The sequence below is a fragment of the Arctopsyche grandis genome, chromosome 7, assembly GCF_051622035.1.
Source record: "Arctopsyche grandis isolate Sample6627 chromosome 7, ASM5162203v2, whole genome shotgun sequence".
Classification (NCBI taxonomy): Eukaryota; Metazoa; Arthropoda; class Insecta; order Trichoptera; family Hydropsychidae; genus Arctopsyche; species Arctopsyche grandis.
This window is the reverse complement of record NC_135361.1, coordinates 31,844,472-31,868,713: the sequence shown is the minus strand read 5'-3', so window position 1 is coordinate 31,868,713 and position 24,242 is coordinate 31,844,472. Positions and strand designations below refer to the sequence as shown.

Sequence of the window (24,242 nt, the reverse complement as noted above, 5' to 3'; positions counted from 1 at the left end):
TGGTAGTCATTAATTTCATACATAGATGGCGGTAGTAAAAAAAAATATTGGTGTTTTTATTTATAAATAAAAAAATGTGTATTGCATACATAATATAATATATTTTATTGTATAATTGACAATATTCCATTATTTTATTATATGTATATATCACATTTCTCTCGTTATTATTCTGGGAATGTTTACGTATAAAAATTACAAATACATAAGGCATATAATATATTATTTAGTGGGTAGCGGCATCGGATCATGAATCTTCTTCACAGCTGACTTATTGATACCATGTATTCTGATTTCGTGATTGATCTTATGAGCCTTCCTGCTGAATCGAGTGTCGCACACCGAACACATGAAACGTTTCTCACCCGTATGTGTGACGAGATGCTCTTGCAAACCGCTAAAATGCAAATATCATATAAAAGCAATATAACAATGAACGAAAACAATCTGCATCTATACGTACAATGCAAATACAAAGCTCTTGTCGCAGTGCGGGCAATGATGGTTGCGTATGTTTTCATGTCTTTTAGCGTGATAGTAACGAGCCTGCGGAGATACGAACCCCTTTCCGCACGTTCCGCATAAGAAGTTCTTCTCTTTAGTGTGAAAATACCTGCAAATTCAATTTGACGTGTATAATTTGTTAAAGTTTGCATGTTCTGTTGTTTAGATTCGGACCTTATGTGCACTGTGAGTTGTTGCTTATCTCTTGCAGCGTGTGAACAATATTGACATATGAAGTTTCTTTCGTTTGTATGCACTTTCCTAAGATAAGAGAAGTTTAGTTTAGATTTTGCTCTAGAATGTGGTAAATACGTATGCCGAAATTAAGGCATCCAAAACATGTTAAACCGAACTAGCGAAACCGCCTATTCAATTTCATCAATTAGTACTAAAAAAAAAATTCGGATTCGACCAACTCATGACTTTATCTATGTATTTGAAGAATATAAGAAAGTCACAAAACAAAATTCGATAATTAAACATACATACACGTTCACACATACCGGTTATGAAAGTCTTTTCCATACAAATTGAGCGCAATGTAGGGAACTTACACAAGACAAAAGTTCTACTTTTGGTTGTTGGATTTTGTTCGAAATTTTTGTATTACTTAAAATCATTATAATTATTATACATATTAAATATCAAGAAAATAAAAATAATTTAAAAGGTCAAAATAAAATAATGAAATATTATTTAAAAAAATATATTACTTCCGGTTTACGAATTCTGACCAAAACCTCATCAGCTCTAAGTTAGTACATAAAGAATACAAATTTTCAGCTTGATATGTTCAGGGTTGTGGAAAGAATCGAGGTCACAACATTTTTGACTTTTCTTAGAGGAAAAAATCCCACTTCCGGTTTATTAAATTTAGTGATTTTTTTTTTTATTTTCATCACATTGATACAAGAATTATGCTTGAATTTTTTCGTGAAGAGCACGCATGTTTAAGGGGTCGAAAAAAATAGTGGAAGAAAAATCAAACAAGAGTAAACTGCCACTTCCGATTGACAGATGCGTACTAAATTTAATACATAACTTGTTATTACGCTTAAACTTCTAGATATGAAATTTCAGTTCCGTAACCGATACTATGTAAGTTTCAGTTTCAAAAATCCCCAAAATACACTGACACAAAGACACACATTTTTTCTAGATCATAAAAACGTGATCAGTGATCGATTCTGAGTTCGAATCATCAAAATCTCGAGTTGAAATTTTCGCATGATCACAAAACTTCATCTATTGTTACTACGTATATAGATAAAGTAATAACAACTTAATTTTTCTACTCGGAGTAACAAAACTGATTGTAAAATATTATAATTAACTAGAAACGCAGGAAGTTGACTGTCAAATATCAACGACTCACAAATAAAACTTGTAAAACTGTCGTCGGTACAAATGGTAATTTGGAATTGTATTGTATATAAAATACCGCTGAAACAATAGTGATGGTAAACCAACAGTCGACGAGTACTACGTACATAGTTAAAGTAAAAATCATTGAAAAAACGGCAACTTTTATTTTCATGTTTAATTGGATGCCTTAATCGGAATGAATTGCAATACAAACAAGTGGAGTTTCAGGCGACTGTTTAAAGGGAATTCTTTTTCGCATCCAGGATGTGTGCAACGGAATGGCAATACATTATTATGTACGAGGAGATGCGTTCTTAATGTGGCCGCTCGTAGGAATATTTTAGCGCAAATCTCGCATTGGAATTGCCTACCAGAGTCGTGACTTATCTTGTGGGCGTATTCCGAATTGAAGTCTGAAATTTGTGATGGAAATTAATTTTGACATATAAAAAATATAATTAAAAATGATAAAAAAAAACAGTACTTTTTTGGCAAATTTCGCAAAAGTATGGCTTGCTTATGTGTGATTGTTTATGTTTTATTAACGCTCTCTTATTGCTGAACGTTGCTTCACATAAATCGCAATTATAAGTAGTAATACTGTTTGATACTGCATCATCTGTTTGATCGATTTGGCGGTCTGTTTTCTTTTTGCGCTTTTTCTTTGCGGGTTTTTTGTTGAAATCGCTATCGTTCGTTACATTTTCATTTTCATTATCCTCACTATGGGCATAGGTTTCGTTCGCATCGAATGTATCCGGAGAAGATTCGTTTTTCACACATTCCACTTTGGTATGTTGGTCTGTTTCGATTTTAACCGAATCGTCAATTCCATCCAAATGATTCATCAGTTTGACGAATGAGTCTTCGCACAACATTTTAAATTTGTATGCAGATTTCAGTTTGGTAAGGCATTTTTTACATATGTGTTTTGGAAGCCCATCGTCTTCCTCTACCTACAAAATTCGACATATTCTTATTAATCGTGACGAAGAATAAAACTTAATTAATACAATGCATACTAACTGAGATAGTAAACATCTTTACGATCGCATCTGCGCAAGACATTTGAATATGACTCAAGCAATTTGTTGTGAAGATCGATTTCATTTCACCTTCTTCAAGGCAAATGCGACAAATCGTTTCGAATTTCATTTTGAATATGTTATAAAAATCTCATTTTGATTCATAAATTTATTATTAAACGTATTGTATTGAAAGTAACTTTGACAGTTGACATTTCTAATCACGATTAAGCCCTAGCAATATCAATTCCAGCCATTTGTTTTTTGTTCATTATTTTCACAAAAAGTATTGAGAGAAATGATTGATAACTTAATATCATTTATAACACAAATAAATATAAAAATCTCTTATTTAATACTATTTTCAAAATTTATGGAAATTTGTGTAACCCTATATGTAGTTGTTGGCCAATGTATAAATATTGTCCACTGATCTTAATCAATTGACGGAAAAATAGTTTATTATCAGTTAGCAAATAGTAAACAGACGCATCACTGAATGTCACAGGGTTTTTATTTTTTTTAATATTGGTTAATACCTAATACTGACTAACTACAAAAATCAAAACATCTGCTGATTGTCAAATATCATCACCCTTTGAATTTAAAATACATTAAAATAACTATAAATGACTTTTTATATATTTTATTTTATTTTTACATATGTATATACAAGGAAGGCCTAACAGGTAGACCCCAATGCATCTTCCTAGACAATTAATCACAAACATTGCAGCATTCTTATTATATAAATCGCTGTATTTCGAGAGGCTGAAGAACACAAAATGAACAATTAATTAATTAACGAATAAATCCATAGACACATCTATGGATTTAAACTTGTGCATACATTTTTACATATTGTACATAAATTAAATTTAGATATTTGTAGCAGCGGGTGGGATAATTTTTGGCAATTTGATGGAGAAACCGTTTCAAAAATGAAACCAGATATATTGGCAAACTCTGATAAGATTAAAACCAGCAGTATTAAAGATTAGCACGGGATCGAACTCGGTATTCTCTCGGTGCTGAACACAAATGCAACCACCGAGCCATACTGCTGGCTATATAATACATAAATTCTCAATTGATTAATTCTTTAATTAATTCATTAGTTAATTGTTATTTCGTGTTCTTCAGCTTCTGGAAATATGGTGATTTATGTAACAATAAAATGCTGCATTGTTTGTAATTAATTGTCCAGAAAGGCGCATTGGGGTCTTTCTATCAAGCCTTCCTGGTATATATCTATGTAAAATAAATAAATAAATGAGTTATAAATTCACGTATCACTCTTTACTCAAACTGTAAATTATATAATTTACAAAAGGAAAATAATACAGTTTGAGAGCCACAATAATGTCAAATTCTGTATATAAAAAATAAGCATGACGTTGGCAGATGTCATCTGACTTATCTTATCTACTTTCCACCATAAATAAGCCAGAACTAGGATTGAATCTTTCTCAAGCACTGATCATAACAATTCCTTCATCAGGATTGAATCATGTGTATACTATTTGCACACTCCGGAGGACTTTTAGCCGGAGGATACAAGTTGATCTTCGCTAGCAATAGAGATGAATTCTTCAAAAGACCAGCTGAAAGTGCAGCAGCTTGGAAAGAAGATGCAACAGTCATCGGAGGTTCGAATTTAAAATTTCACCATATTCAGTCAATAGGTTGAATAACTTGATCAAGTATAATAAATTTTGATGTAATAGGGCGAGATATGGAAAAAGGACGAGAAGGAGGCACTTGGTTGGCTGCTTCACCAAGTAGACGACGTTTAGCAGCACTGTTGAACTTACCAGGAGTTCCAGTTCCGGAGAATGCCTTAGGTAACATATACATATGTATATTTCAATAAAAACTTACTATATAAATGTTTTTTAAGCTTAAATTTTACGTCTTGCAGGAAGAGGTCCAATAGTTTCCAATTTTGTGCTAGGAAATGAGACGACTGAAGAATACGTGTCCAATTTTAAAGATCAAGGACGTGAATACGGACCATTCAATCTTGTTACGGTACATATATTGTACGTACAATCACATAGTTCTTACAAAAAATATTAAATAAATAATAAAAAAATATCTATGAAATTTACAGAGATGATTCGAGCAATATAAATTTTTATTCAAACTTTGACTGTGAATTGAGGAGTTACGACGGAGCCGTTGCTTTCAGTAACAGTGCACCAAATAAACCTCTTCAGAAGACCACGGCAGGTCTTGAAAGGTTTAATGAAATCGTCACTCAGAATGCTGCAACGAAAGCGACAAAGGAACAGCTTGTCGACGAGTTGTTATCGTTGTTGAAATGGGATAAATTGTATGTATTGAATTAAAATGTGTCCAATAATATGAATATGTCGGAAGTAATGCTCTGATGTTACGTCTCGGTAGGCATTTGCCTGATTTGGAATTGGAGAAAAGGAAACCGAATGCTCATGACGGTCTGTCGGCAGTGTTTGTTAACATACCTGGTGCTAAATATGGAACGAGGTAATAATCTAATTAATGTTTGACTGAAATTTAATGCAAAACCCTTTTCCCTGCATCAAAACTTACATTCAATGATTCTGAGGTTCACACCGATTTATCTATCCCTCTACATAGTTGTATAAAACGAATGTTTTTAATATATATGTAACTGATGTGTATAAGACTAATATAATTATTCATTTTTAGGACACACACCATCATACTGGTTGACGGTGATGACAATTTAGACTTTTGGGAATGGACTATGATTCCAGGAGAAGCAGAATGGAAATTAACTCATTTGAAACATAAATTACAAGTGAATTCATAGCGCAATAAAAAATATATGTAATTGTTTTTGGATTTATTTCTATAATCATTACAACTATTCAATCGCCAACTTAAGCTAAAACATATTTTTAAACACATCTGGAAAGTGCAATATATTTTGCCGTTCATTTTCAATCACACAACCGAGCAGTTTCGGGACATTGAGAATGGTACCGGAGACAATCTTTGGATAATAAGTATCACCATCTTTTTTATAGCAAAATCTTAACCTCTTACTGATGTAGTCGTCGCTCACTGAGATATGTCCGACTTCAACGTATTCATTCAAATGTGGAGAGTACATTTCAAAACTAATCCTCAAACTTTCCCAAGGCGAAATTTCTTTAAGAGATCGAAAGCTCGTTTTGAAATGATATCCTATGTTTTTATATATGGCAGTCATCTCGGCGAGCATTTTATCGATTTCGGCATTCAATTCTGCGTCGCAATTTCTCACGGCAGAGAACAATTCAACGACAGCAGATTGGCTGACTTCAAACAGGCCTAGTTTAGAATCTTCCGGCACGGGCTTATACTGCCGACCCAAGCTGAAGTATCTCAACGGAAACAGTGACGGTAATACTATATGCCTTGTGTGATAGGCTGCGAACGCGAGCAAAGATCCACCTCCGGTCAAATGTAGACGCATCTCGTTGACTTTTGTATCTTCGTCGTGATGCAGGATGAACACGCAGGCAGGATCCTCGTGATTCAAACCACATCCTTCGACGACAGCGCTTTTAGTGAAGTCAGGGTTTGAAAATTGGACGTAACCGAGTTTCCGCAGGCAGTCACTGAAGTAAAACTTTGCGCTCAGCTCGAATAAGGCAGCGTCGTTCTTCAGATAGTAATTGTGTGGTCCTGAGAATTGGAGGATGTCTGCTTTGACGCCGATTTCGATGTGGTTCTCTTCAGACGTTTCATTCGATTTGGTGTTGAATGTTTCGATATGGGTTTTGTCAGCGGTGGGAGTCTTCGGATGGACTACATTTGGGAGAGACAGGATGCTCACTTTCAACCTTTCTTCGATTGGAAATAAAGCGTGCTTTATATGATTTATATCCTCGCGAATAATTTTATTGTGCACTCGAAACTTTTCGAATTCGATCGGATTGTCTTTTTCATTTAATTTAAGTTCTGTTATAGTGTCGACTATTACTTGTCTTCGCTCCTCCAAAGTTTTCTTCGTGCTTTCGACTGTCGAAAAAAATTTCCACACCTTAAAAAGTCCATCTATATCCAGACTACATCCTCGATTTTCCATGTTTGTTCTTAACGTGTCTATATTTTTCATTTGTTCTTCAATGTCAATGTAAGGCGTTACGACAGGACATGTTTGGGTAGCTCTGTCTCCCGTTAAAATCAACGTAGAACCATATCGTCTCACAGCTCCAGTAAGATCATAGAATATTTTATATTTAAATAAGTTTATTTTACATAAGGCCATTACAGACATTTTAAATAAAAATTAGTATATACAATTTCAAGATTTTTTCGATTTCTTGCTCGAATCTTTCATTGTAACATCATCGTCTTCGTCTAGAGCAGCATCTTTATCAGACGACTTTTTCGGTAAGGGTTGCGTTTCTATTTTTCTTTTGAGTGGGAATTTGAAATTACCGTAACCAGCAGCCCGTTCAGAGTCTTCAATGGTGTAAGGCTCCAATTCCAAAGCTTTCATTCGCCGTTTATGGACTTTGGTTCTGAAGTGTTCGGTCAAAGCATGCTCGTCGATGAAATGCCTCGCACAATGCAAACAGTAGAATTGTCCAGCGCCGGCTTTATCAAGATCGACTTCTTGGTTCAATAGTTTTTCGGCGTTTTCTGGAAACGTTACATCATACAAATAATATAATACAGATCAATATTGACAGACGATTGAGGTTAGATCGTGTCAGAGTATGGTTATGTGCAAAAACGTGCAAATTGAAGGATTTGGGAATGCGAACCTGGTTGTAAGTCTCCGTCGATCTGATCAAGATCCCTCTTCCGGTTGCAAAGCCTCCAGCGCTTCTTCAAGTGGGTATCGCCGAAGTGGTATTTCCTACGCTTATATGTCATCCTGAACTAAACACGTGCGCTACTCGATATGACTCAGCTTATGCACACGTCGTCTTCTCATACGGCCAAGATTATATGCCCACCGCTATACCACGCATTTCTAAAGTCGCTACATATATTACTTTTGGTCTTAATACGTTATAGAAATAGTAAAGTTATATCTGAATATTTAGTCGTGTTACACTAAGTGGAAGTTTTATCTTAACTGAGAAGTTCGTTTCTTGAATAAAATTATTTATTCAAATTAACATACAAATTGATTGCATTGTGTGGGAAATATCGTATATGTATTCCATATTTGAAACGTATACCAAATAGAAGAGGCTTGTAACAAATTAAAATTCAAATGAATTCAGTCTTGTAAAATAAAGTTATCTAAAAAAAAACTGCCCACCAGGAACGGTATTAGAGAGAGGCAGGAGGGGGCATTTTCCCGCCCTCCCCCCCCTAAATTTCGCCAGGTCTGGAATATACATGTCATTTCATTAAATAAATCTTAATTAAATCGATTATTTATTTAAAGTTTAAATCAGCAGAAGCTGCAAAAAGTAAAAAATGTCAATCAGAAACTTAAAAAAAAGGTTTTATAAAAAAAAAACAAATATATAGGCCAACATTTGTCCCCTCCATCCCCTTGGCTACGTCTACACTACCGATATCTTCACCCGATATTTACGAAATTTTCCATATCCAGTTCCCATATTGCAACATGTGATTGCTATTTAGGAACTGGTTATGGCAAATTTCGTAAATGGTGGGTGTAGATATCGGTAGTGTAGACGTAGCCCCTGGAAAACTAAATAACGTCCCTGCTACCATCTGTCATTGGCTACGTCCACACTACCGATATCTACACTCGATATTCTCGAATTTTCCATATCCAGTTCCCATATTGCAACTTGTGGTCGCTATTTAGGAACTGGTTATGGAAAAATTCGCAAATATCGGGTGTAGATATCGATAGTGTGGACGTAGCCATTTACATTCGTACCATGTTATTAAAATTGGTTTGTACTTACAATACTTAACACTTGCTCTTTACGTTAGCAGAGTTGTGATGAGTATCACAGAAACGAAACATTGCATTTCTGCTCCCACATATGCATCATTTTGTGTAAAAAGTTTTTGTTATGTATCGGGACCAATGTGGAGAACGAGCATAATCAATGTATTATAAAAGCACAAATACTTTTATAATTCATTTATTATGTTATAGTTTTAAACAGCACAGAATGGGAAGAATAATAGACACATTTTATTCATTTTTCATCGATTTATTGAATCCCCAATAATCTAAACTAAGTTGTAATGAAATTTTTTTGTATCATAAATGGTAAACGGATTATTCCGCAAAAAGCGATCTTGCGCAAGTCACTAAAATCTTGATCCTGGAACATCTAGCACTCGAGTTCTCGTTAGTACAATATTTGGCGTGGAATGATGGAGTTTTTGGGTGCCAGGTGTTGCATGATCGAGATTTTAGAGACTTGCACGAGATCGCCTTTTGCAGAATAATCACCGAACCGTCATAAATAGTCTCGGCTACCTATGTACATATGTATTTACAAACAAATATTTTACAAAACTCCAATAAGAAACTAGTTAGATTTATAATGCTTATTAATCTTAGATTAATTTCAGAATGCTTATTAATCTAAGCCGGTTCCTATTTACCGACTGTGTTAAAACATGACATTAAAAAGCTGACTGCATAAGTGAGTGTTATGGTTTGAGTGTTTAATTTGAACCAGAATAACCTTGAAGTGTAGAGGTCAGTTGAGTCAGTTGTATTGTGGCAGTTGGACGTGTTTAGTGCAGCATCAGAATGTCGGCTAAATACAAGATAGTCATGGTGAGGCACGGAGAGAGCGAATGGAACCAGAAGAACCTCTTCTGCGGCTGGTTCGACGCCGGCCTCAGTGATAAAGGTTTGCTCAACACTTTCCCACCACTTCTTCCTACCGATTCACTATTGTTATCACTCTGTTTCCAGTCTGAAAAGTCTTCTAACTCTTACTCCAACCGCTCTAACTTGTACCATGTTACAGGAAAAGCCGAAGCCACCGCAGCCGGCAAAGCTCTACTAGCCGCCGGACTGAAATTCGACATAGCCCATACTTCATTGCTGACCAGAGCTCAGGTCACTCTTCAATCGGCTCTCCAAGAAACTGGACAAACAGACATTCCGGTCAGCAAAACTTGGCGCTTAAATGAACGCCACTACGGCGGACTCACTGGCTTGGATAAAGCCCAAACTGCAGCCAAATACGGCGAAGAACAAGTACATATACATATGTATTTACAATTTGTTTAATAACTTCATTTGTATTAAAACAATTACATTCATATTTAGGTTCACATTTGGCGTCGCAGCTTCGATGTACCTCCGCCTCCCATGGCTCCTGACCATCCTTACTACGATACCATCGTAAAGGATCCCCGTTATGCGGAGACTCTCAAGATTGAAGACTTCCCTATGTTTGAAAGTTTAAAGCTTACCATTCAACGTACACTTCCTTATTGGAATGACGTTATCGTGCCACAGGTATTAACTCCCGACACATTTGCAATACCCAATATATATGTATGTATATCTTATCTATAAATTAATACTGGCTTTTTTGATTTAGATGAAGGAGGGAAAGAAAATTATCATCGCAGCTCATGGAAACAGCTTAAGAGGGATCGTAAAACATTTAGATAGTACGTTTTTTTTACGTGTGTTATCTGTAATGTATTATTTGGAAATTTGTATATTTTGTCATGTTTATTTTTAGGTATGTCCGATGAAGCAATTATGGAATTGAATCTGCCAACTGGTATTCCGTTTGTTTACGAATTGGATGAGAATTTCAAGCCCGTCGTTTCGATGCAATTCTTGGGCGACGAGGAGACGGTTAAAAAAGCCATGGCAGCCGTAGCAGCTCAAGGCAAAGCAAAGTGAAATGCTACCCATACTTGAGTTGTCCAAACAATGTCACTGAGGTCACCGATCACAAAATTGCATCCATATTTTTTACTAACTTTATGCAATGTCATATATTAAGCTATTTTTTTTCTCAATATGTTTCACATTATTTATTTGAGAAAGTGAGTCTAATAATTTAAAAATTGTTATATTAAATTAATTATTTATAAAACGGATTTTTACTATTTAACTATTTATTTATTGCTATTTTTTGACCTTGAAATTTTCAAAGGTCAGAAGAAAGATTGAATATGAAAAAAATCATTTCGAGTTAAACGATTCACGTACATACGAGAGAGAGAAATGATACTTCCTTCATCTCATATGAAAGAGAAAGAAGTTAAGTATTTATTCAAGTTTGATGTCTAGAATCGAACTTAGTTGAGTTGAATAGGAGGATCTTTACTTTTATTTGAATTACAAAGAGTTCTGTACAGATGAGGCTTAGCTACCTCATACGAAAGTCGTTCAAATCGTTAGGACACAAATTTCTATACTGAATATAATTTACCACTACAGAATTAAATATCAAAAGTAATAAAAACGTAAAGGAGGTATGTAAAAATGACTTGAGTTACACATTTGTATATACATACATACATACATATGTATATAAAATAGTATTTTGCTTCACCTTCAATTGCTCGCAACTCAGAAAAATATATGTAAATATCTTCTCAGAGCGATTTGGTGCCCAGTTTATTGACGTTATTTTAAAAATGGTAAATGGATTATTTTGCACATTGCGATCGCGCACACGACAATCGTCACCACGAATTCGCAAAATGCGGAATATTTGGCATTCGAGTTCTCGTAAGTATGTTAGTTCGCGTGGCCGGCTCTCGATGGATGGACTTTTTGGGTTCGAGATGTTGCGTGATAGAGATTTTAGTGACTTTTGCGAGATCGTTTTGTGCAGAATAATCACCTAAAATATATCCTTAAGACTACAAAATGAATTAACCAATGTATGTACCTATCGTGTTTAATTCAGGGCTGTGAAGTCGTTAAAAAAAACCACGACTCCGATTCCGATATTTACCAACAACACGACTCCGACTCAAAAATGTTAAATTTTATCAGGTTGTTTTCCTACCTTTGCAAATATTTTTTATGTTATAGGCATAAAAATGAAACAAGATCAAACTTTATTAATTATTTATTTGAATTTATTCTTAAAAACAACATTGCTTCTAATACATTTGAATTCGTAGAAGCTCTCAAATCAGAATTGAAGATTTTATGTGCGAAACATAACCGATCCACGGATACTTGGGTCGGTGGCAATGCTGTAACGATCAACGCTGAATCTTTTACGATTTCTAGATACTGCTGTATTGCCATTTTAACATTTAAATTATAAGCTCTGTCAATTTTTTCCACCAATTTCAATGCATTGTAAAATTAATTTTTAAATTTTGAAATAGAGTCTCCTTCGTCTGCTATATTGGGACTCAAACAAGAACGTTTTATTTCATCTTGTTCATTGAGATATTTTTCAAAATCGTCTTCAGATTCAGCGGTGAAGGTGATGATAATTCAAGTATTGATTGATCAAAGCACAGCCTGATGTCGTCTCGTTTCCCACTCGAAGACCTTTCATACGATTCGTTAATTCAAACAGGGCGTTCTTAGCTCTATTTATTTGTTCTTCCATCAATATGGATCGAACTATGGGGTCAAAATATGTACATATTTTATATTTTTGATTCCATCGACAGTTGGATAACGAGAGACTTCGCGAGGGAAGTTTTGCGGTTTGATCGTTGCAGTCAGTGCCGGTTTTAGGGGGGGGGGGGGTTGGGTCGGGCGGCGCCCGAGGGCGCCAAATAAGTTAGGGCGCCACACAATGCGCCAAAGGCGGTCTAAAATTTAAAATTAGAGCGCCAAAAGCCATACAAAATTTTAGATTAGAGTGCTAAAGGTGAAAGTGTGTTTAAAAGAAATTTCCGGAGGGTGCCATTAGGTGTAAGCTCGGCATTGGTTGCAGTTGCAGTTTATTGACAAAGGTTTCACTTCAACCATGTGTAATCTCATAAAAATTGATTTAAGCATCTGCAATGTTTCAGAGAGGCGTTGTAGTATCAAATTAGTACTTAATATGTTTTTATAAAACCTCTTATGCATGGTTGTTAATATCGCTTTTATAACCAAGGTAGGGGCGTGTGTCATATTTGCCAGTTGAGTGTTCGAAGTTGTATGGGGAGTGGCGTTCGTTCGGTTTTGTTCAACTCGTTTGACTCATCATGTGGCGAAGGGGTGCTCCGCCCCTGCTCTTGCTGCTTCTCGTCAACGGTACGCCCCAACCCTTCCCCCTTTCCAACCCTCGTTCCCTGTTTCTTTCTCACTTCGTAAACAAACGTCATAGGGTGACGCCCACTAATGCTTCCATCATATTCTCAGCTTCAATTAGAAATATTTATCATCCACCAATTATAAAATTACGCAATTGCCAATGCCGATTGACTGCTATGGTGAATAATTCAAAATTTGTATGTTTACAGTGTACTACGTTTCGTGCGATTGTACGATTCCTGTGATACTCAGAAACACTTGGTTTTCATGGGAGAATGGAAAGAGCACTCTCACTGAAATTAATGGTGATACCATGTCCAGGAGGTTTGCTATTACTTACTTTTATCTTTGACCACGAAAGCGATTGAATGCTCATTGTATATTTATTCATACTATTATAATAGTAATTTTCGCACCAAGTTATTATTTTTGTTATATGTTTTTTCCAGAGGATCCTGTGTAGCGATAAAGGATGACTTTCACGTCAACTATACGATGGTACTCAAACATTATGACTGTTACTACTGTGTCAAATTATTAGTACGCACTGTAAACGTATTGGAGAAGATTGAAACGCCGTGCGTCGATTTGGCTCGCAACGAAGAGCCAACTGTTGAGCGAGTTTGTCGTGGTCTCAACGCTGATCAACAGCTCATCACTTTGTTCAGCGAAAACTACGTTCCTATCAACTGTCGATCGTCCCTCGAAGGAGTGTGGCAGTTTGCGTATCAGAACAGATTCAGATTTACCGGAGAGTGCGACAATCCCGACGCATACATCAGATCCTGCCAGACGGCCGGTACTCAGTTTCTGATCACCAATCAGAAGTTTAACATCACGTATAAAAGTTGTCCCGGAATGTCCGAGACCTTCGATGGAACCGTTGAATACAGCTGTTTAGGTATTCAACATCGTTGAAAAATTCGTAGCAATTTTGTAGAATGAATCTGATTTGATAAATCTTGTTTTTTTTTTTAGGTGATTGGTTCGTTGATAAGAATCACTACTTTGCTGTGGCGAATACGAAAGAATCTCGAAAGGATGAGAAGTATCGGTGTTTCTTGAAGAATAGGGATGACGATCTGTATATCGGTGTGTCGATAACGGCCGAGTGTAACACGTTGAAGACCCCTGAAAAGTCTCCGGAGAGGATGCGGATCACGCCGGTGAAGGCTGAAGTGGTTGAACCGGGCTGTCGTCTGCCGCAGAACTTCTCCGGCGATTGGATTAACACTGCCAATTTAGACGCTGACGTCTTTATAAATGAGACACACATCATCGAAACATGGTATCCGGATGAAGGCCGATATCGGCGAACTATTTACGTTTGCAGGTTCGTTTTTTTGATGATGAACTAATCCTCCTTTATAAATAGTACTATTATTTATGTATTTATTTTATTTATTTAATATACTTGGGGGAGGCGGCAAAGCCGATAGGCCCAAGGGGTTTGAATTAACATATTTTACAAATTATACATATATGCAATAAAAAAATGAGAAAAATTAAAATACATTAAAAAAAAACAATATTTAAATAAAATAAAATAAGAGAAGAAAAAAAATATATAAAAACAAAAAAGATAAAAATACAGAAATATGATTATGGGAAAGAAGAATCACAAAAATCCTTTGGTTTTAAAAAAAGTATCAAGTTTATTCTTAAAAATATTAATATTAATAGAGGTTACTAAATCGTTGGGAAGACTATTCCAAACTGAAACCACTCTGTTAGAAAAGAATGTATCTCTGATCAATTTATTAGATTTATCTTTTTGGAGTCTGAGCGAGTGACCTCTGAGGTGAGTGTTTGTGTTGAATGAAATAACATTAGACATATGACAATTATAGTGATTATTAAGAATTTTATAGACTTCGATTAAGTCACCTCTAGTTCTTCTCGTCTCCAATGTAGTGAGATTCATTATTTTCAATCTTTCATTATAAGAAAGTGATTTGAGTTCAGAAGGAATCTTTGAAATTCTCCTTTGAACCCTTTCAATACATGTAATATCTTTTTTAAAATGAGGATTCCATATGTTAAAAGCGTATTCAAGTCTAGGTCTGATGAAAGTTTTATATATTTTTGTTAAAATAGTTAAATTTAGAAAATTGAATACCCGCTTTATAACATACAAAAATGAGTAAGTTTTGTTGACAATATGATTTATACGCGCGGACCATTTTAGGTCGCAAGTGGTGATGATACCTAGGTCTAATTGGTATTGGACGCAATCGAGGAAAAGGCTGTTTATTTTGTGGGAAACATTTAGGTTATTTTTTCCTAGGTGGAGAACAGAGCATTTCTTAACATTTAAAGTTAGAAGCCAAGTTTTTGACCATGTGACAATTGTGTCCAAATCGCTTTGAAGAGAATTGATGCCATCTGAGTTGGCAGGACAATAAAGTTTAATGTCGTCAGCGAAAATAGAATATTTACAAGTGAGGTCATTTGCTATATCATTAATAAAAATTAAAAAAAGAATTGGCCCTAAAACAGAGCCTTGGGGAACACCACTAAGGACGGGATGAGATTCTGAAGAGCGGGATCCAATCCTCACCGAGAAGTATCTAGACTTTAAAAACACTCTGATCCAGTCAAGTAGCCTTCCTCTCACACCTATATGCTCGATTTTTAGTAAAAGCCGATCGATAGGAACTCTATCAAAGGCTTTTTCGAAGTCAAGATAGACGACATCTACGGGTATATTATTATTAAGAAGGAGAGACCAATCATTAAGCACGGTTAAAAGGTTACTCAGTACTGATCGGCCTTTTATAAAACCATGCTGGTATTTAGATAAAAGGTTACAAGACTCGAGAAATTTAGTCAGTTGAGAGGCGATGATTTTTTCAAAACATTTTAGCAAAATGGGTGAAAGACTGATAGGACGATAATTAGTGGCTTCTAATTTGTTTCCCTTTTTGTAGATAGGAATAATGTTAGAAGTTTTCCATTCGTTGGGTATAAAGGAAGATATAAAGGAATGATTGAAGAGTTTAAAGAGGGGACGAGATATGGATAGAGCAGTTTTTTTAAAAAAAAGTGAAGGTAAGTTATCATTACCAGGGTCGGAGTTGTCTCCCAGGTTGTGTAAAACCTCTGAAACGACTTTTTCAGAAAAAATCATATTATTAATTTCTGTTGAATTTCGGGACAAGTTAGGAAGCATCGGCAGATTTGTAGTCTTCTTTGATGAATGAGTTGCTAAAGGCCTTAGCAAAAGTGTTGGCTATTAAGAGGGGATCCGTAATAAGCTCCTTTTTTTCATTCATGATTGTGGAGACTACAATTTTAGATTTTAGGTTAGAGTTCAAGTATTTAAAGAAAACTTTGCAATCGCCAGAAGCGATTGAAAGTTCAAAGTCACGTATGTATGAATATATTTTGTTATTTTTAGAGAACAAAGGGATTCCCGCATCATGATGGCCCGTCTTACAGTCGACGGTTGTCAAAAGGATTACGTATGTTTCGATTTTGTACCACAACATCATAACATTATAAGGTAGATTATTTACATCTTCATTAGATCACCCGAACTGTCCGATGCATGATTGAAAATTTGTGTTGTAACATTTTGACAGGTATCGTCGAGGTCTGGCTGTAATAAAAGACGACTTCCACACGGTGTGCTCGTGGGTACAATTCCCGAACAAGGAACAGTGGAAGTACAGTCTATTCTTGGCCAAAAATCCTGTCGCCGTTCGTTGTCCCGTTGCCGGAAAGTTCAATTTCACTCAGAAGGGTGATGTTCCTTTCGAGACGAGGATCCTCGGAGGTGTGACTCTCAGTCCGAGGCCGAACATCTATTGCAAGGAGAATATATCGGATTTTTCCGTGTGCGACACCGATCAGAAAGAGATTGCCGTGGATGAAGACTATTGCCTGTCTGTCGATCATTTGGGTAGACCTGTTGATATATACAGCGATCCCGATTACAAGATGAAGTGTATCGGATTTTGGAAGGAAAATCTGAAGTCATATTTGATAACTTATGATGAATTAGATGCCTTTTCAAAGTACAGGTGTTGGGTTTATCAACGCTCTGATTTAAATAGGTAAATATATACATAATGTGAATTGTGACTTATAGTTTTGTGGAATGGTTTTTATGTATTTTTTTTTATTTGTAGAGTTTTGATGTCTCAAGCGTTGGGTGCTTTCTGTGACATTCGGCAAGATGTGACGTCTTGGAATTACACCGAGGGAGCTGCAGTAGCCCTCGAGATGGAGGAGTACGAGAGGGAGAGGGATCAGTGTCCGATGCATTTTGACGATGGGTCCAATCCATGGATGCAGACGGAGAATTATATTAAAGTTTTCACGTACGGTTATTGGGGATCGTCACCGGCGACCGGCTTGTCGGATAGATTTAGGAATACTTTCTATTTGTTCAGCTTCATGCAGTTAACGACAGCTCTGTTGTTGCGTTATTTGTAGATTGAATGCGTTTGGATTCGTGTTAATTTGAAAATGAATTGAAACATAATAATTATGTTTCGGGTTTATGAACGATGAAATTTAATACTGTGCATAATTATTGCAAATTCATTTCCGTCCATTTTATTTTTTGATTTTGCAACTGATTGATATCATATACGTATATATGTATTATTGTGCCTTATTATGAATTTATTTTCCGTCCATTTTTAGTTGATTTTTTTATATATTGTATTTCAAAGAAAGGTATGAAATAAGAATTAAATTTATTTTGACGTACAAATTTTATATGTTAATTTTTAATATTATTGTATAAGATTTTAAAATCACCGACTGATGTTTGTATTGTATGTTACATTATGTAAATAAAAATAGGTCAATTACTCAAATATGATATTGAAAAGTATATTTTATATACTTTAAAATAAATACATGCATATCTATTCTACTCGTGTGACAAAAGAGTTGTGCAATTGTTGATATTTGTATCAAACTTTACCGCCTTATATATTATATATTAAATAATTTTTACTACTATTAAAATTTTTAATATTTTTATTCTCGACAAAGTGGTGCCATGAATTATAATTTTATTGTCATCGTTTGCTACGAGAATCTGAATCTCATATTTTACATATTGTGTTTTGAAACGCTTTATTTTATAGCGATCTGACATTTTTACATTCCAAATAATTTATTTGTGCATATGAATAAATGAGATATTTTACAGTTTTTATTGTTAATTTGTTGTTGAAGTGATTTGTATTTGAATTTTGTAATTCTGTCCGTTTTTATTGATCATGACACAATTTATTGAAAAGAAAAATAAAATATGACAAAAAAATTCTAGTTTTATTTGTTAGAAGTTGTTTGGTTTTGTTTGATTTGTTTGGCTTTGATACTAAAGGTCACTTATAATGTTCGGAATCATCGTAAACTTCATTGAAATAAAATCGTAAAAAATAAAAATTTGAAGAATGCATTTTCCATGGTAAAATTTGATTTGTTGAATTCAATTTGATTCGTAAAATGTTGAATTTGAAGTGTTTCAATATTACAACAATTATTGCCCGAATTGTTATTTTTAATGAAAATATATTTTTAAGCAATTCCCACGTACATCCCATTTATGTTTAATCAGTCAATTCGATTATTTTATTGCCGTTTTATGATTTGTTGCTTTCGGACTTTTTTCGGATCATTTTTTTTTTGAAAATCACTACTAATAAAAGCAAAACTTTTCAAGAACTAGTAGATTCAGATATATTGATTAAATAAATTTGATTATTAATTCAATACATCTCGATATTATTTAGGTAAGATTTAGGCCCCCCTAAATCTTGGGGCCTATTTTGTACATGGGTAAATCCGGAAATGCAAACACCAGTTTTTTACAAGGTTTTTATTAGTTTTTTTAAGAGTTTTTATCAAGGATGTTTAGTGTGTAATTGCTTGCACTTTGTAGTCATGATAACTTTATGAGTGAATTTTTTACTAGGATAAGTTTCTGCTGCCTGGAGGATATATTTATAGGTAAATGGATTATTTTGCACATTGCGATTGCGTACATGACAACCGTGGCCACGAAAATCGCGAAGACGGAATATCTGGCACTCAAGTTCGTGTTAGTATAATAGTTTTCGATAAATGGAATTTTCGGGTGCCAGATGTTTCGTGATTGAGATTTTAGTGACGTGTGCGAAATCACCGAATCGTATTTGAATATTGTGGTTGTTTTTGACATTAGTTTCTCAGTGACAAAACTTTGTGCACAAAAAGATAAACGCAGAGGTGCGCACCGCCTAAGCTTTGTGTTATGACTCAGCCAACAGCGAGAGGGCTCATCAAAATCAAACGAAAAAAATTATGATTGTAGTTTCATTGTGTCATTCATACAAAATTCCTGTAATTTTGCGACTTCCGATTTATAAGTAGCACTACACAGTCTTTAATCAGGAATGTGCAGGTCAATAACTGTACATTCACTAGCAAGATTTCCCTTATTACAAGCCTATTTTATTTATTATGTTTAACAATTTCACGTGTGGTATCTCTGATTAATACTTGGTGTGGCAGCACTGGAAGCGTTGACTCAGTTGTCAAACGCCATTTGACGTTTATAACCATTAGTAAAAAAAATGGGAGCGACCAACGAGGCTGATGACGAGTATGGATGCGTGGCTCGAGGCCGCTTAACCCTCAAAACTGACTCCAGCATCAGTAAGAAGAAGAAAAAGAAGAAGCCACAGCAACAACAACAGCAGCAGCAACAGCAACAACAACAACAACAGCAGCAGCAAGCTGCAGCAGCATCATCCACAACTTCTGCCCTTCGCCGCACCCCTGCCGAAATCGCATTCCAAAAAATGCAAGAGAAAATGGTTAATACCCAATACCAATACTTCTTTTACTTTTTCTTCATATCTAACTGTGTTCTTAAAGTCTTCGACTACAATGGCCAAACGGGGCATGTCCTTTTTTAATTTCAAATTGTGACTTGTAATTAATTTCAATTTTGTATCTTTTGTATACTAGCAGATTATCATTAATTAGTTCCTTTGATAACCTCAAATCCAATTCAAACACTATGTAGAGTGTGTGCATATTTGCCTTGTGAATTACATAGTTGCTTCTTTTATCCTATTAATATGTAAATAACCTTACTAATTCAACAGTACCATTTGTACTTTTTCAACAGTACTTTTCTCCGATGACCCAATTGTTCTTGGATTATATGTACGTAATCAATACTCATCATCTAATTTGAACGTTTTGATGTTATTTCAGCAAAAGGAGCGCATCGCACAGAAAGCGGCCATGACGCATAAGCAGCGGGTAGAAAAGTTCAATCAACATTTGGACAGCTTGACGGAGCACTTTGACATTCCTAAAGTGTCGTGGACTAAATAGACGACTCGTACGATCTGATACTTCAAAATCAAGCCTCAACCGTGGAGCTATTTCATCGCTTATAAATTTATCACATGTCATGTTCAAATTCTTAATTGTAAATATGCATATTTTTTTAGAATAATAAATATTTAATAAGATAAAATTATTTTTTGGTGTAGTTGTGTTTCATTATCTATAATATAATGTGTTTGTAATGTATTTATTTATTTAACATACTTGGGAGAGGCGGCAAAGCCGATAGACCCAAGGGGTTTGATTTATACATGTTTGTAAATTATATGAGAAAAAAGTAAAATACATTCAAAATGACAATATTAAAATAAAAATAAAAAATAAGAGAAAAAAAAGTAAACAAGAAACAGAAATAAGGTATTGGGAAAGAAGAATTACAGAAATCCTTTAAGTTTAAGAAATACATCAAGCTTATTCTTAAAAATTTTAAGGTTGTCAGAAATTACAATATCATTGGGAAGAATTCTAAACTGAAACCACTCTGAAGAAGGAATCTCTGATCAATTTATTAGATTTTTCTTTTTGGAGTCTAAGCGAGTGACCTCTGAGGTGAGTGTTTTCGTTGAATGTAATAAGATTGGACATTTGACATTTTTAATGATTATTTAGTATTTTAGAAACTTCGATTTGAGTAATAAATATATTTTAGATCATGTCCGAGTAGAAATTTGGACACCTGAAGTTTCCAAATCTTCAAGAATATTGATACATCATCTATTATTTATTTATTCTCATTTATTTGATAGTATTCTCAACGAAAGAAAACTTTAACAAACTATAATGGTAACGAATTTTTCAGTATACAAGTACATATGAATGTCATTTCGGATTTTTAATCTATTGCTTATAATCAATAAAAAATGTATACAGAGACAAATAACTAAAGCTATACAAATATATGTATAAGTTAACCTTCTATTGGATCACATGGATCAGTACAATTGAAAAATTAAAGAATAGAAAAGAAAAGGAAAAGGAAAGTCGGAATATGTATGTACTATGTACTCGTTTTCTTACATTTTGATTCAGGCATTCGAGCTTTGGCTCGGAGAACTTTCATTGTATATTTTTTATACCTATTTACATACATATATTGTATTGTCTGCTATTTAACATATCTGAAGAGGTAATAGAATGCAAACAGACACCGGTGATCTAACGTTGGATGGAGAGGTGTTAGAAAGAGTGAAAAGATTCAAATACCTGGGTACCTGGCTGAATGAAGAGATGGTCCCAGATGAAGATCTAAGAATCGCATCGAGATGGCTAGAACAGCATTTATCAAAATGAAGGCGGCGCATACAAACAAGCATCTCAATCTTCGTACGCGTTTGAGATTCGCGAAAAGCTACGTCTGGACAGTGTTACTACATGGATGTGAAACGTGGACTCTGAAGACCAGGATGATCAGCCGCATCAAAGCTTTTGAGATGTGGGTCTACAGGCGTATGCTGAAGATTCCGTGGACCAAAAAAATATCAAATGAAGCTGTCCTCGGCATGATAGGGAGAGGCAGGGAACTTGTATGTATTGTAGGAATATAGCATAACTTGTGCTATTCCGAATCAAAACCAGTGATCTTATATATTTCACAACAATACACAAGTCTTACGATGGCATCATCATCGCTCCTGTACAAACATGCAGAACTCGAGGGCAACATCCCCTTTGACAATTCCAGAAGAAAGAGTTCATCGCTCGATCGTAAAACGAACGAAATCCAGACGTGATGTCATCATGCAACTACGACACTTGACCTGAAGACAAAGACATCTGCACACGGCACGCATCGAGCCACAATGTATATGAACCGAAGCACCAGCTCCAGACGAGTTCAGCCAGCTCACTTCTCCGAAGCTCAACTTCTTCGTACATACAATTACCATTGTAACAACTGAACATAAATAAACGATCCTCTTACAAACATAAACAGTGTTTCCATAGGCCGGAAATCGGTTGAAACCTATCACCTACCCTATAGTGTTATCGAGCGGAGAAAGATGGAATACCTCGGACACATGATATAGGGTCCAAAATACGTATTTCTCCGTTTGATAACCATGGAGAAAATAGAAGGTAAAAAATAGATACATGCACATGTGGACCGATATGAGCGCCGAAGAGCTGTTCCGAGCCGCTGAAGACCGATGCGGATATCTTCAAATAATCGACGAGGTGGTCGCCAACGTCCGGATGCGGACAGGGCATTAAGAAGAAGAAAAAGAAGGGGTAAGTTAGGAACATAGGACTTAACACTAATATACATATACAAAATTAAAACTATATGTATATGTAGTATAGAATAACATCATACAATAAATTATCGAAACTCAAAGGACTGCAAATAATTCCTCGTAATATAAAATATTCTATTGGGAAATCTCGAGTTTTCACACCTTTCACTAAATTTGCATTTCAGCCGAGCATGTGTAGGGGTAGTTGAAAAATATAATACGATTCTAAACAAAGACCGGTGTTAATAATTGTGCGTCGGTCGACGAAAATAAAATACACACACACATACAATAAAAAGCAACACCTCACCGTTATAATAAATCAAAATAAATGAATAATAAATAAAGTGTAAGGGTCGTTAGCGGGGCACGCTAGGGGGACCCACCCCCTCGTCATCCGAATACGAAAACTGTAGCTTTAACAGCTTAGGGGTGCTAATCGAAACGTAAACCGGTTAACTTTCAACCGATTTATGAACGGCGGCCATTTAACAATCACCAGGCACGTTCCGAAAATCAAGCATGCTAGATTGAGCTCCACGACGAAATCTTTGCTATGGATTTTTTTATAACCTTACGAAATTTTTTGGATTTTATTGTAGTTGACATTGTCAAGTGGGTATGCGTTGTGTTTCTAAATTTGTCTATTCTTGGATACGATCAGTCCAATTCATCTTGCTCTCGTTTACGTATACTCTTTTGGATACCATTTTATTGATACAGATTTGAGATAACATTGAGGTTATGTTTGATGGATTGGATTTGAGGTTATATTGTTGGAAGGATTGACCAACGGTTGGAAAAAATATTGTTTTACAGATCAGTTCTTAAAAAGAGGAATCCAGCTAAAATCTAGAATAGTTCTTAATAAAAAGTGAGATAATGTTAACAGGAAAGAATCAAACCTATACATAATATCAGGAATTCCAAAAAGAAACGAACCATTTATATTGTTATTTAGACCCAGAGGAGGAAGGAGAGGCAAATTATCTCAATTTGTGAAAGGAAATGTGGTTTCAGATAAGGTCATGGGAGGCAGGTTATCTTAGTATGTGAAAAGAAAAGACACTTTGATGAAATCTACTTCTAGAAGTGGTGGAAGATAGTAGTACTCGATGGAATTGGATTAAGACGTGATTATGATGATGAGCATAAGAAAATCTTGCTCGTTCACTTTCCTTCAAAACATTTAGCTTCTTCTCCCCTTTCTATTATAAATTTTGTATTCTTCTATGTGTAATAAGCCTTTTTACAAGTGTTTGCCTTCACTCGTTCGTCTGATAACATTTGGATTTGATATTCTACATCCTTCCGATCTTTTTGAAACTTTGCTATTTTCATTTTTTTCATCTTATTAATTTGGCATCTATGCATACTTAATTTCTGCCAAAGTTCAGTCGATTCCTTCATAAGTACCTACATATTTTCTCACGTTGATTTGCTTAGTCTGAATGGATTATTAATAAGGATGAGGAATTGAAAGTCTAGAATTATTATTAGAAAGTGAATATGTGTTTGTGTGAATAGGGGATGACTGGTGACTTGTGCATTCGTGTGTGAGGGGGTTGTTCAATGTAAGGGGGTGGATGCTGATGATAAATGCGCAAA

The 24,242-nt window shown here is 35.2% G+C and overlaps 7 protein-coding genes across 7 annotated transcripts; 4 read left to right on the top strand and 3 right to left on the bottom strand.

Annotated features, from left to right (window-relative positions):
* Positions 1-80: 80 nt before the first annotated feature.
* Positions 81-3,191, bottom strand: LOC143914430 (uncharacterized). The gene is made up of 6 exons (XM_077434645.1): positions 2,896-3,191; positions 2,354-2,825; positions 2,084-2,282; positions 679-765; positions 464-613; positions 81-397 (listed from the first exon to the last, which is right to left on the bottom strand). Exons 1-6 carry the CDS (start codon positions 3,022-3,024, stop codon positions 223-225), a joined length of 1,212 nt encoding a protein of 403 aa, XP_077290771.1. The 5' UTR covers positions 3,025-3,191; the 3' UTR covers positions 81-222.
* An 890-nt stretch (positions 3,192-4,081) lies between these two features.
* Positions 4,082-5,746, top strand: Tango2 (transport and golgi organization 2). The gene is made up of 6 exons (XM_077434096.1): positions 4,082-4,543; positions 4,622-4,738; positions 4,816-4,936; positions 5,008-5,229; positions 5,304-5,402; positions 5,589-5,746. The coding sequence occupies exons 1-6, from the start codon at positions 4,405-4,407 to the stop codon at positions 5,710-5,712; spliced, it is 822 nt and encodes a 273-aa protein (XP_077290222.1). The 5' UTR covers positions 4,082-4,404; the 3' UTR covers positions 5,713-5,746.
* Slimp (Seryl-tRNA synthetase-like insect mitochondrial protein) lies at positions 5,738-7,181 on the bottom strand. Its single transcript, XM_077434095.1, has one exon. The coding sequence runs from the start codon at positions 7,165-7,167 to the stop codon at positions 5,788-5,790; it is 1,380 nt and encodes a 459-aa protein (XP_077290221.1). The 5' UTR covers positions 7,168-7,181; the 3' UTR covers positions 5,738-5,787.
* Positions 7,182-7,194: 13 nt separating this feature from the next.
* LOC143914015 (zinc finger protein 593 homolog) lies at positions 7,195-7,814 on the bottom strand. Its single transcript, XM_077434097.1, has 2 exons — positions 7,661-7,814; positions 7,195-7,535 (listed from the first exon to the last, which is right to left on the bottom strand). The coding sequence occupies exons 1-2, from the start codon at positions 7,770-7,772 to the stop codon at positions 7,195-7,197; spliced, it is 453 nt and encodes a 150-aa protein (XP_077290223.1). The 5' UTR covers positions 7,773-7,814.
* A 1,697-nt stretch (positions 7,815-9,511) lies between these two features.
* On the top strand, positions 9,512-10,927 carry LOC143914164 (phosphoglycerate mutase 2-like). The gene is made up of 5 exons (XM_077434257.1): positions 9,512-9,700; positions 9,821-10,053; positions 10,126-10,317; positions 10,403-10,475; positions 10,550-10,927. The coding sequence occupies exons 1-5, from the start codon at positions 9,598-9,600 to the stop codon at positions 10,714-10,716; spliced, it is 768 nt and encodes a 255-aa protein (XP_077290383.1). The 5' UTR covers positions 9,512-9,597; the 3' UTR covers positions 10,717-10,927.
* Positions 10,928-12,910: 1,983 nt separating this feature from the next.
* On the top strand, positions 12,911-17,692 carry udt (protein undicht). The gene is made up of 7 exons (XM_077434642.1): positions 12,911-13,035; positions 13,245-13,359; positions 13,485-13,936; positions 14,014-14,368; positions 16,436-16,540; positions 16,620-17,093; positions 17,169-17,692. Exons 1-7 carry the CDS (start codon positions 12,987-12,989, stop codon positions 17,473-17,475), a joined length of 1,857 nt encoding a protein of 618 aa, XP_077290768.1. The 5' UTR covers positions 12,911-12,986; the 3' UTR covers positions 17,476-17,692.
* Positions 17,693-19,547: 1,855 nt separating this feature from the next.
* LOC143914577 (uncharacterized) lies at positions 19,548-20,526 on the top strand. The gene is made up of 2 exons (XM_077434842.1): positions 19,548-19,856; positions 20,263-20,526. The coding sequence occupies exons 1-2, from the start codon at positions 19,614-19,616 to the stop codon at positions 20,383-20,385; spliced, it is 366 nt and encodes a 121-aa protein (XP_077290968.1). The 5' UTR covers positions 19,548-19,613; the 3' UTR covers positions 20,386-20,526.
* The last annotated feature ends 3,716 nt before the right edge of the window (positions 20,527-24,242 follow it).

Excerpts from the sequence above, each read along its gene's own strand:
- Tango2 (XM_077434096.1), top strand. The coding sequence starts at position 4,405 with ATGTGTATACTATTTGCACACTCCGGAGGACTTTTAGCCGGAGGATAC. Across the intron at positions 4,544-4,621 it reads AGATGCAACAGTCATCGGAG|GGCGAGATATGGAAAAAGGA; the intron begins GTTCGAATTTAA and ends TTGATGTAATAG. Across the intron at positions 5,230-5,303 it reads TTGTTGAAATGGGATAAATT|GCATTTGCCTGATTTGGAAT; the intron begins GTATGTATTGAA and ends ACGTCTCGGTAG.
- LOC143914430 (XM_077434645.1), bottom strand. The coding sequence starts at position 3,024 with ATGAAATTCGAAACGATTTGTCGCATTTGCCTTGAAGAAGGTGAAATG. Across the intron at positions 614-678 it reads CAACTCACAGTGCACATAAG|GTATTTTCACACTAAAGAGA; the intron begins GTCCGAATCTAA and ends TTGAATTTGCAG. Across the intron at positions 398-463 it reads AAGAGCTTTGTATTTGCATT|CGGTTTGCAAGAGCATCTCG; the intron begins GTACGTATAGAT and ends TTTGCATTTTAG.
- LOC143914015 (XM_077434097.1), bottom strand. The coding sequence starts at position 7,772 with ATGACATATAAGCGTAGGAAATACCACTTCGGCGATACCCACTTGAAG. Across the intron at positions 7,536-7,660 it reads CGACGGAGACTTACAACCAG|AAAACGCCGAAAAACTATTG; the intron begins GTTCGCATTCCC and ends TAACGTTTCCAG.
- udt (XM_077434642.1), top strand. The coding sequence starts at position 12,987 with ATGTGGCGAAGGGGTGCTCCGCCCCTGCTCTTGCTGCTTCTCGTCAAC. Across the intron at positions 13,360-13,484 it reads GGTGATACCATGTCCAGGAG|AGGATCCTGTGTAGCGATAA; the intron begins GTTTGCTATTAC and ends TGTTTTTTCCAG. Across the intron at positions 14,369-16,435 it reads CGAACTATTTACGTTTGCAG|AGAACAAAGGGATTCCCGCA; the intron begins GTTCGTTTTTTT and ends TGTTATTTTTAG.
- LOC143914577 (XM_077434842.1), top strand. The coding sequence starts at position 19,614 with ATGGGAGCGACCAACGAGGCTGATGACGAGTATGGATGCGTGGCTCGA. Across the intron at positions 19,857-20,262 it reads AAAAAATGCAAGAGAAAATG|CAAAAGGAGCGCATCGCACA; the intron begins GTTAATACCCAA and ends ATGTTATTTCAG.
- Slimp (XM_077434095.1), bottom strand. The coding sequence starts at position 7,167 with ATGTCTGTAATGGCCTTATGTAAAATAAACTTATTTAAATATAAAATA.
- LOC143914164 (XM_077434257.1), top strand. The coding sequence starts at position 9,598 with ATGTCGGCTAAATACAAGATAGTCATGGTGAGGCACGGAGAGAGCGAA. Across the intron at positions 10,318-10,402 it reads ATGACGTTATCGTGCCACAG|ATGAAGGAGGGAAAGAAAAT; the intron begins GTATTAACTCCC and ends TTTTTGATTTAG. Across the intron at positions 10,476-10,549 it reads GATCGTAAAACATTTAGATA|GTATGTCCGATGAAGCAATT; the intron begins GTACGTTTTTTT and ends GTTTATTTTTAG.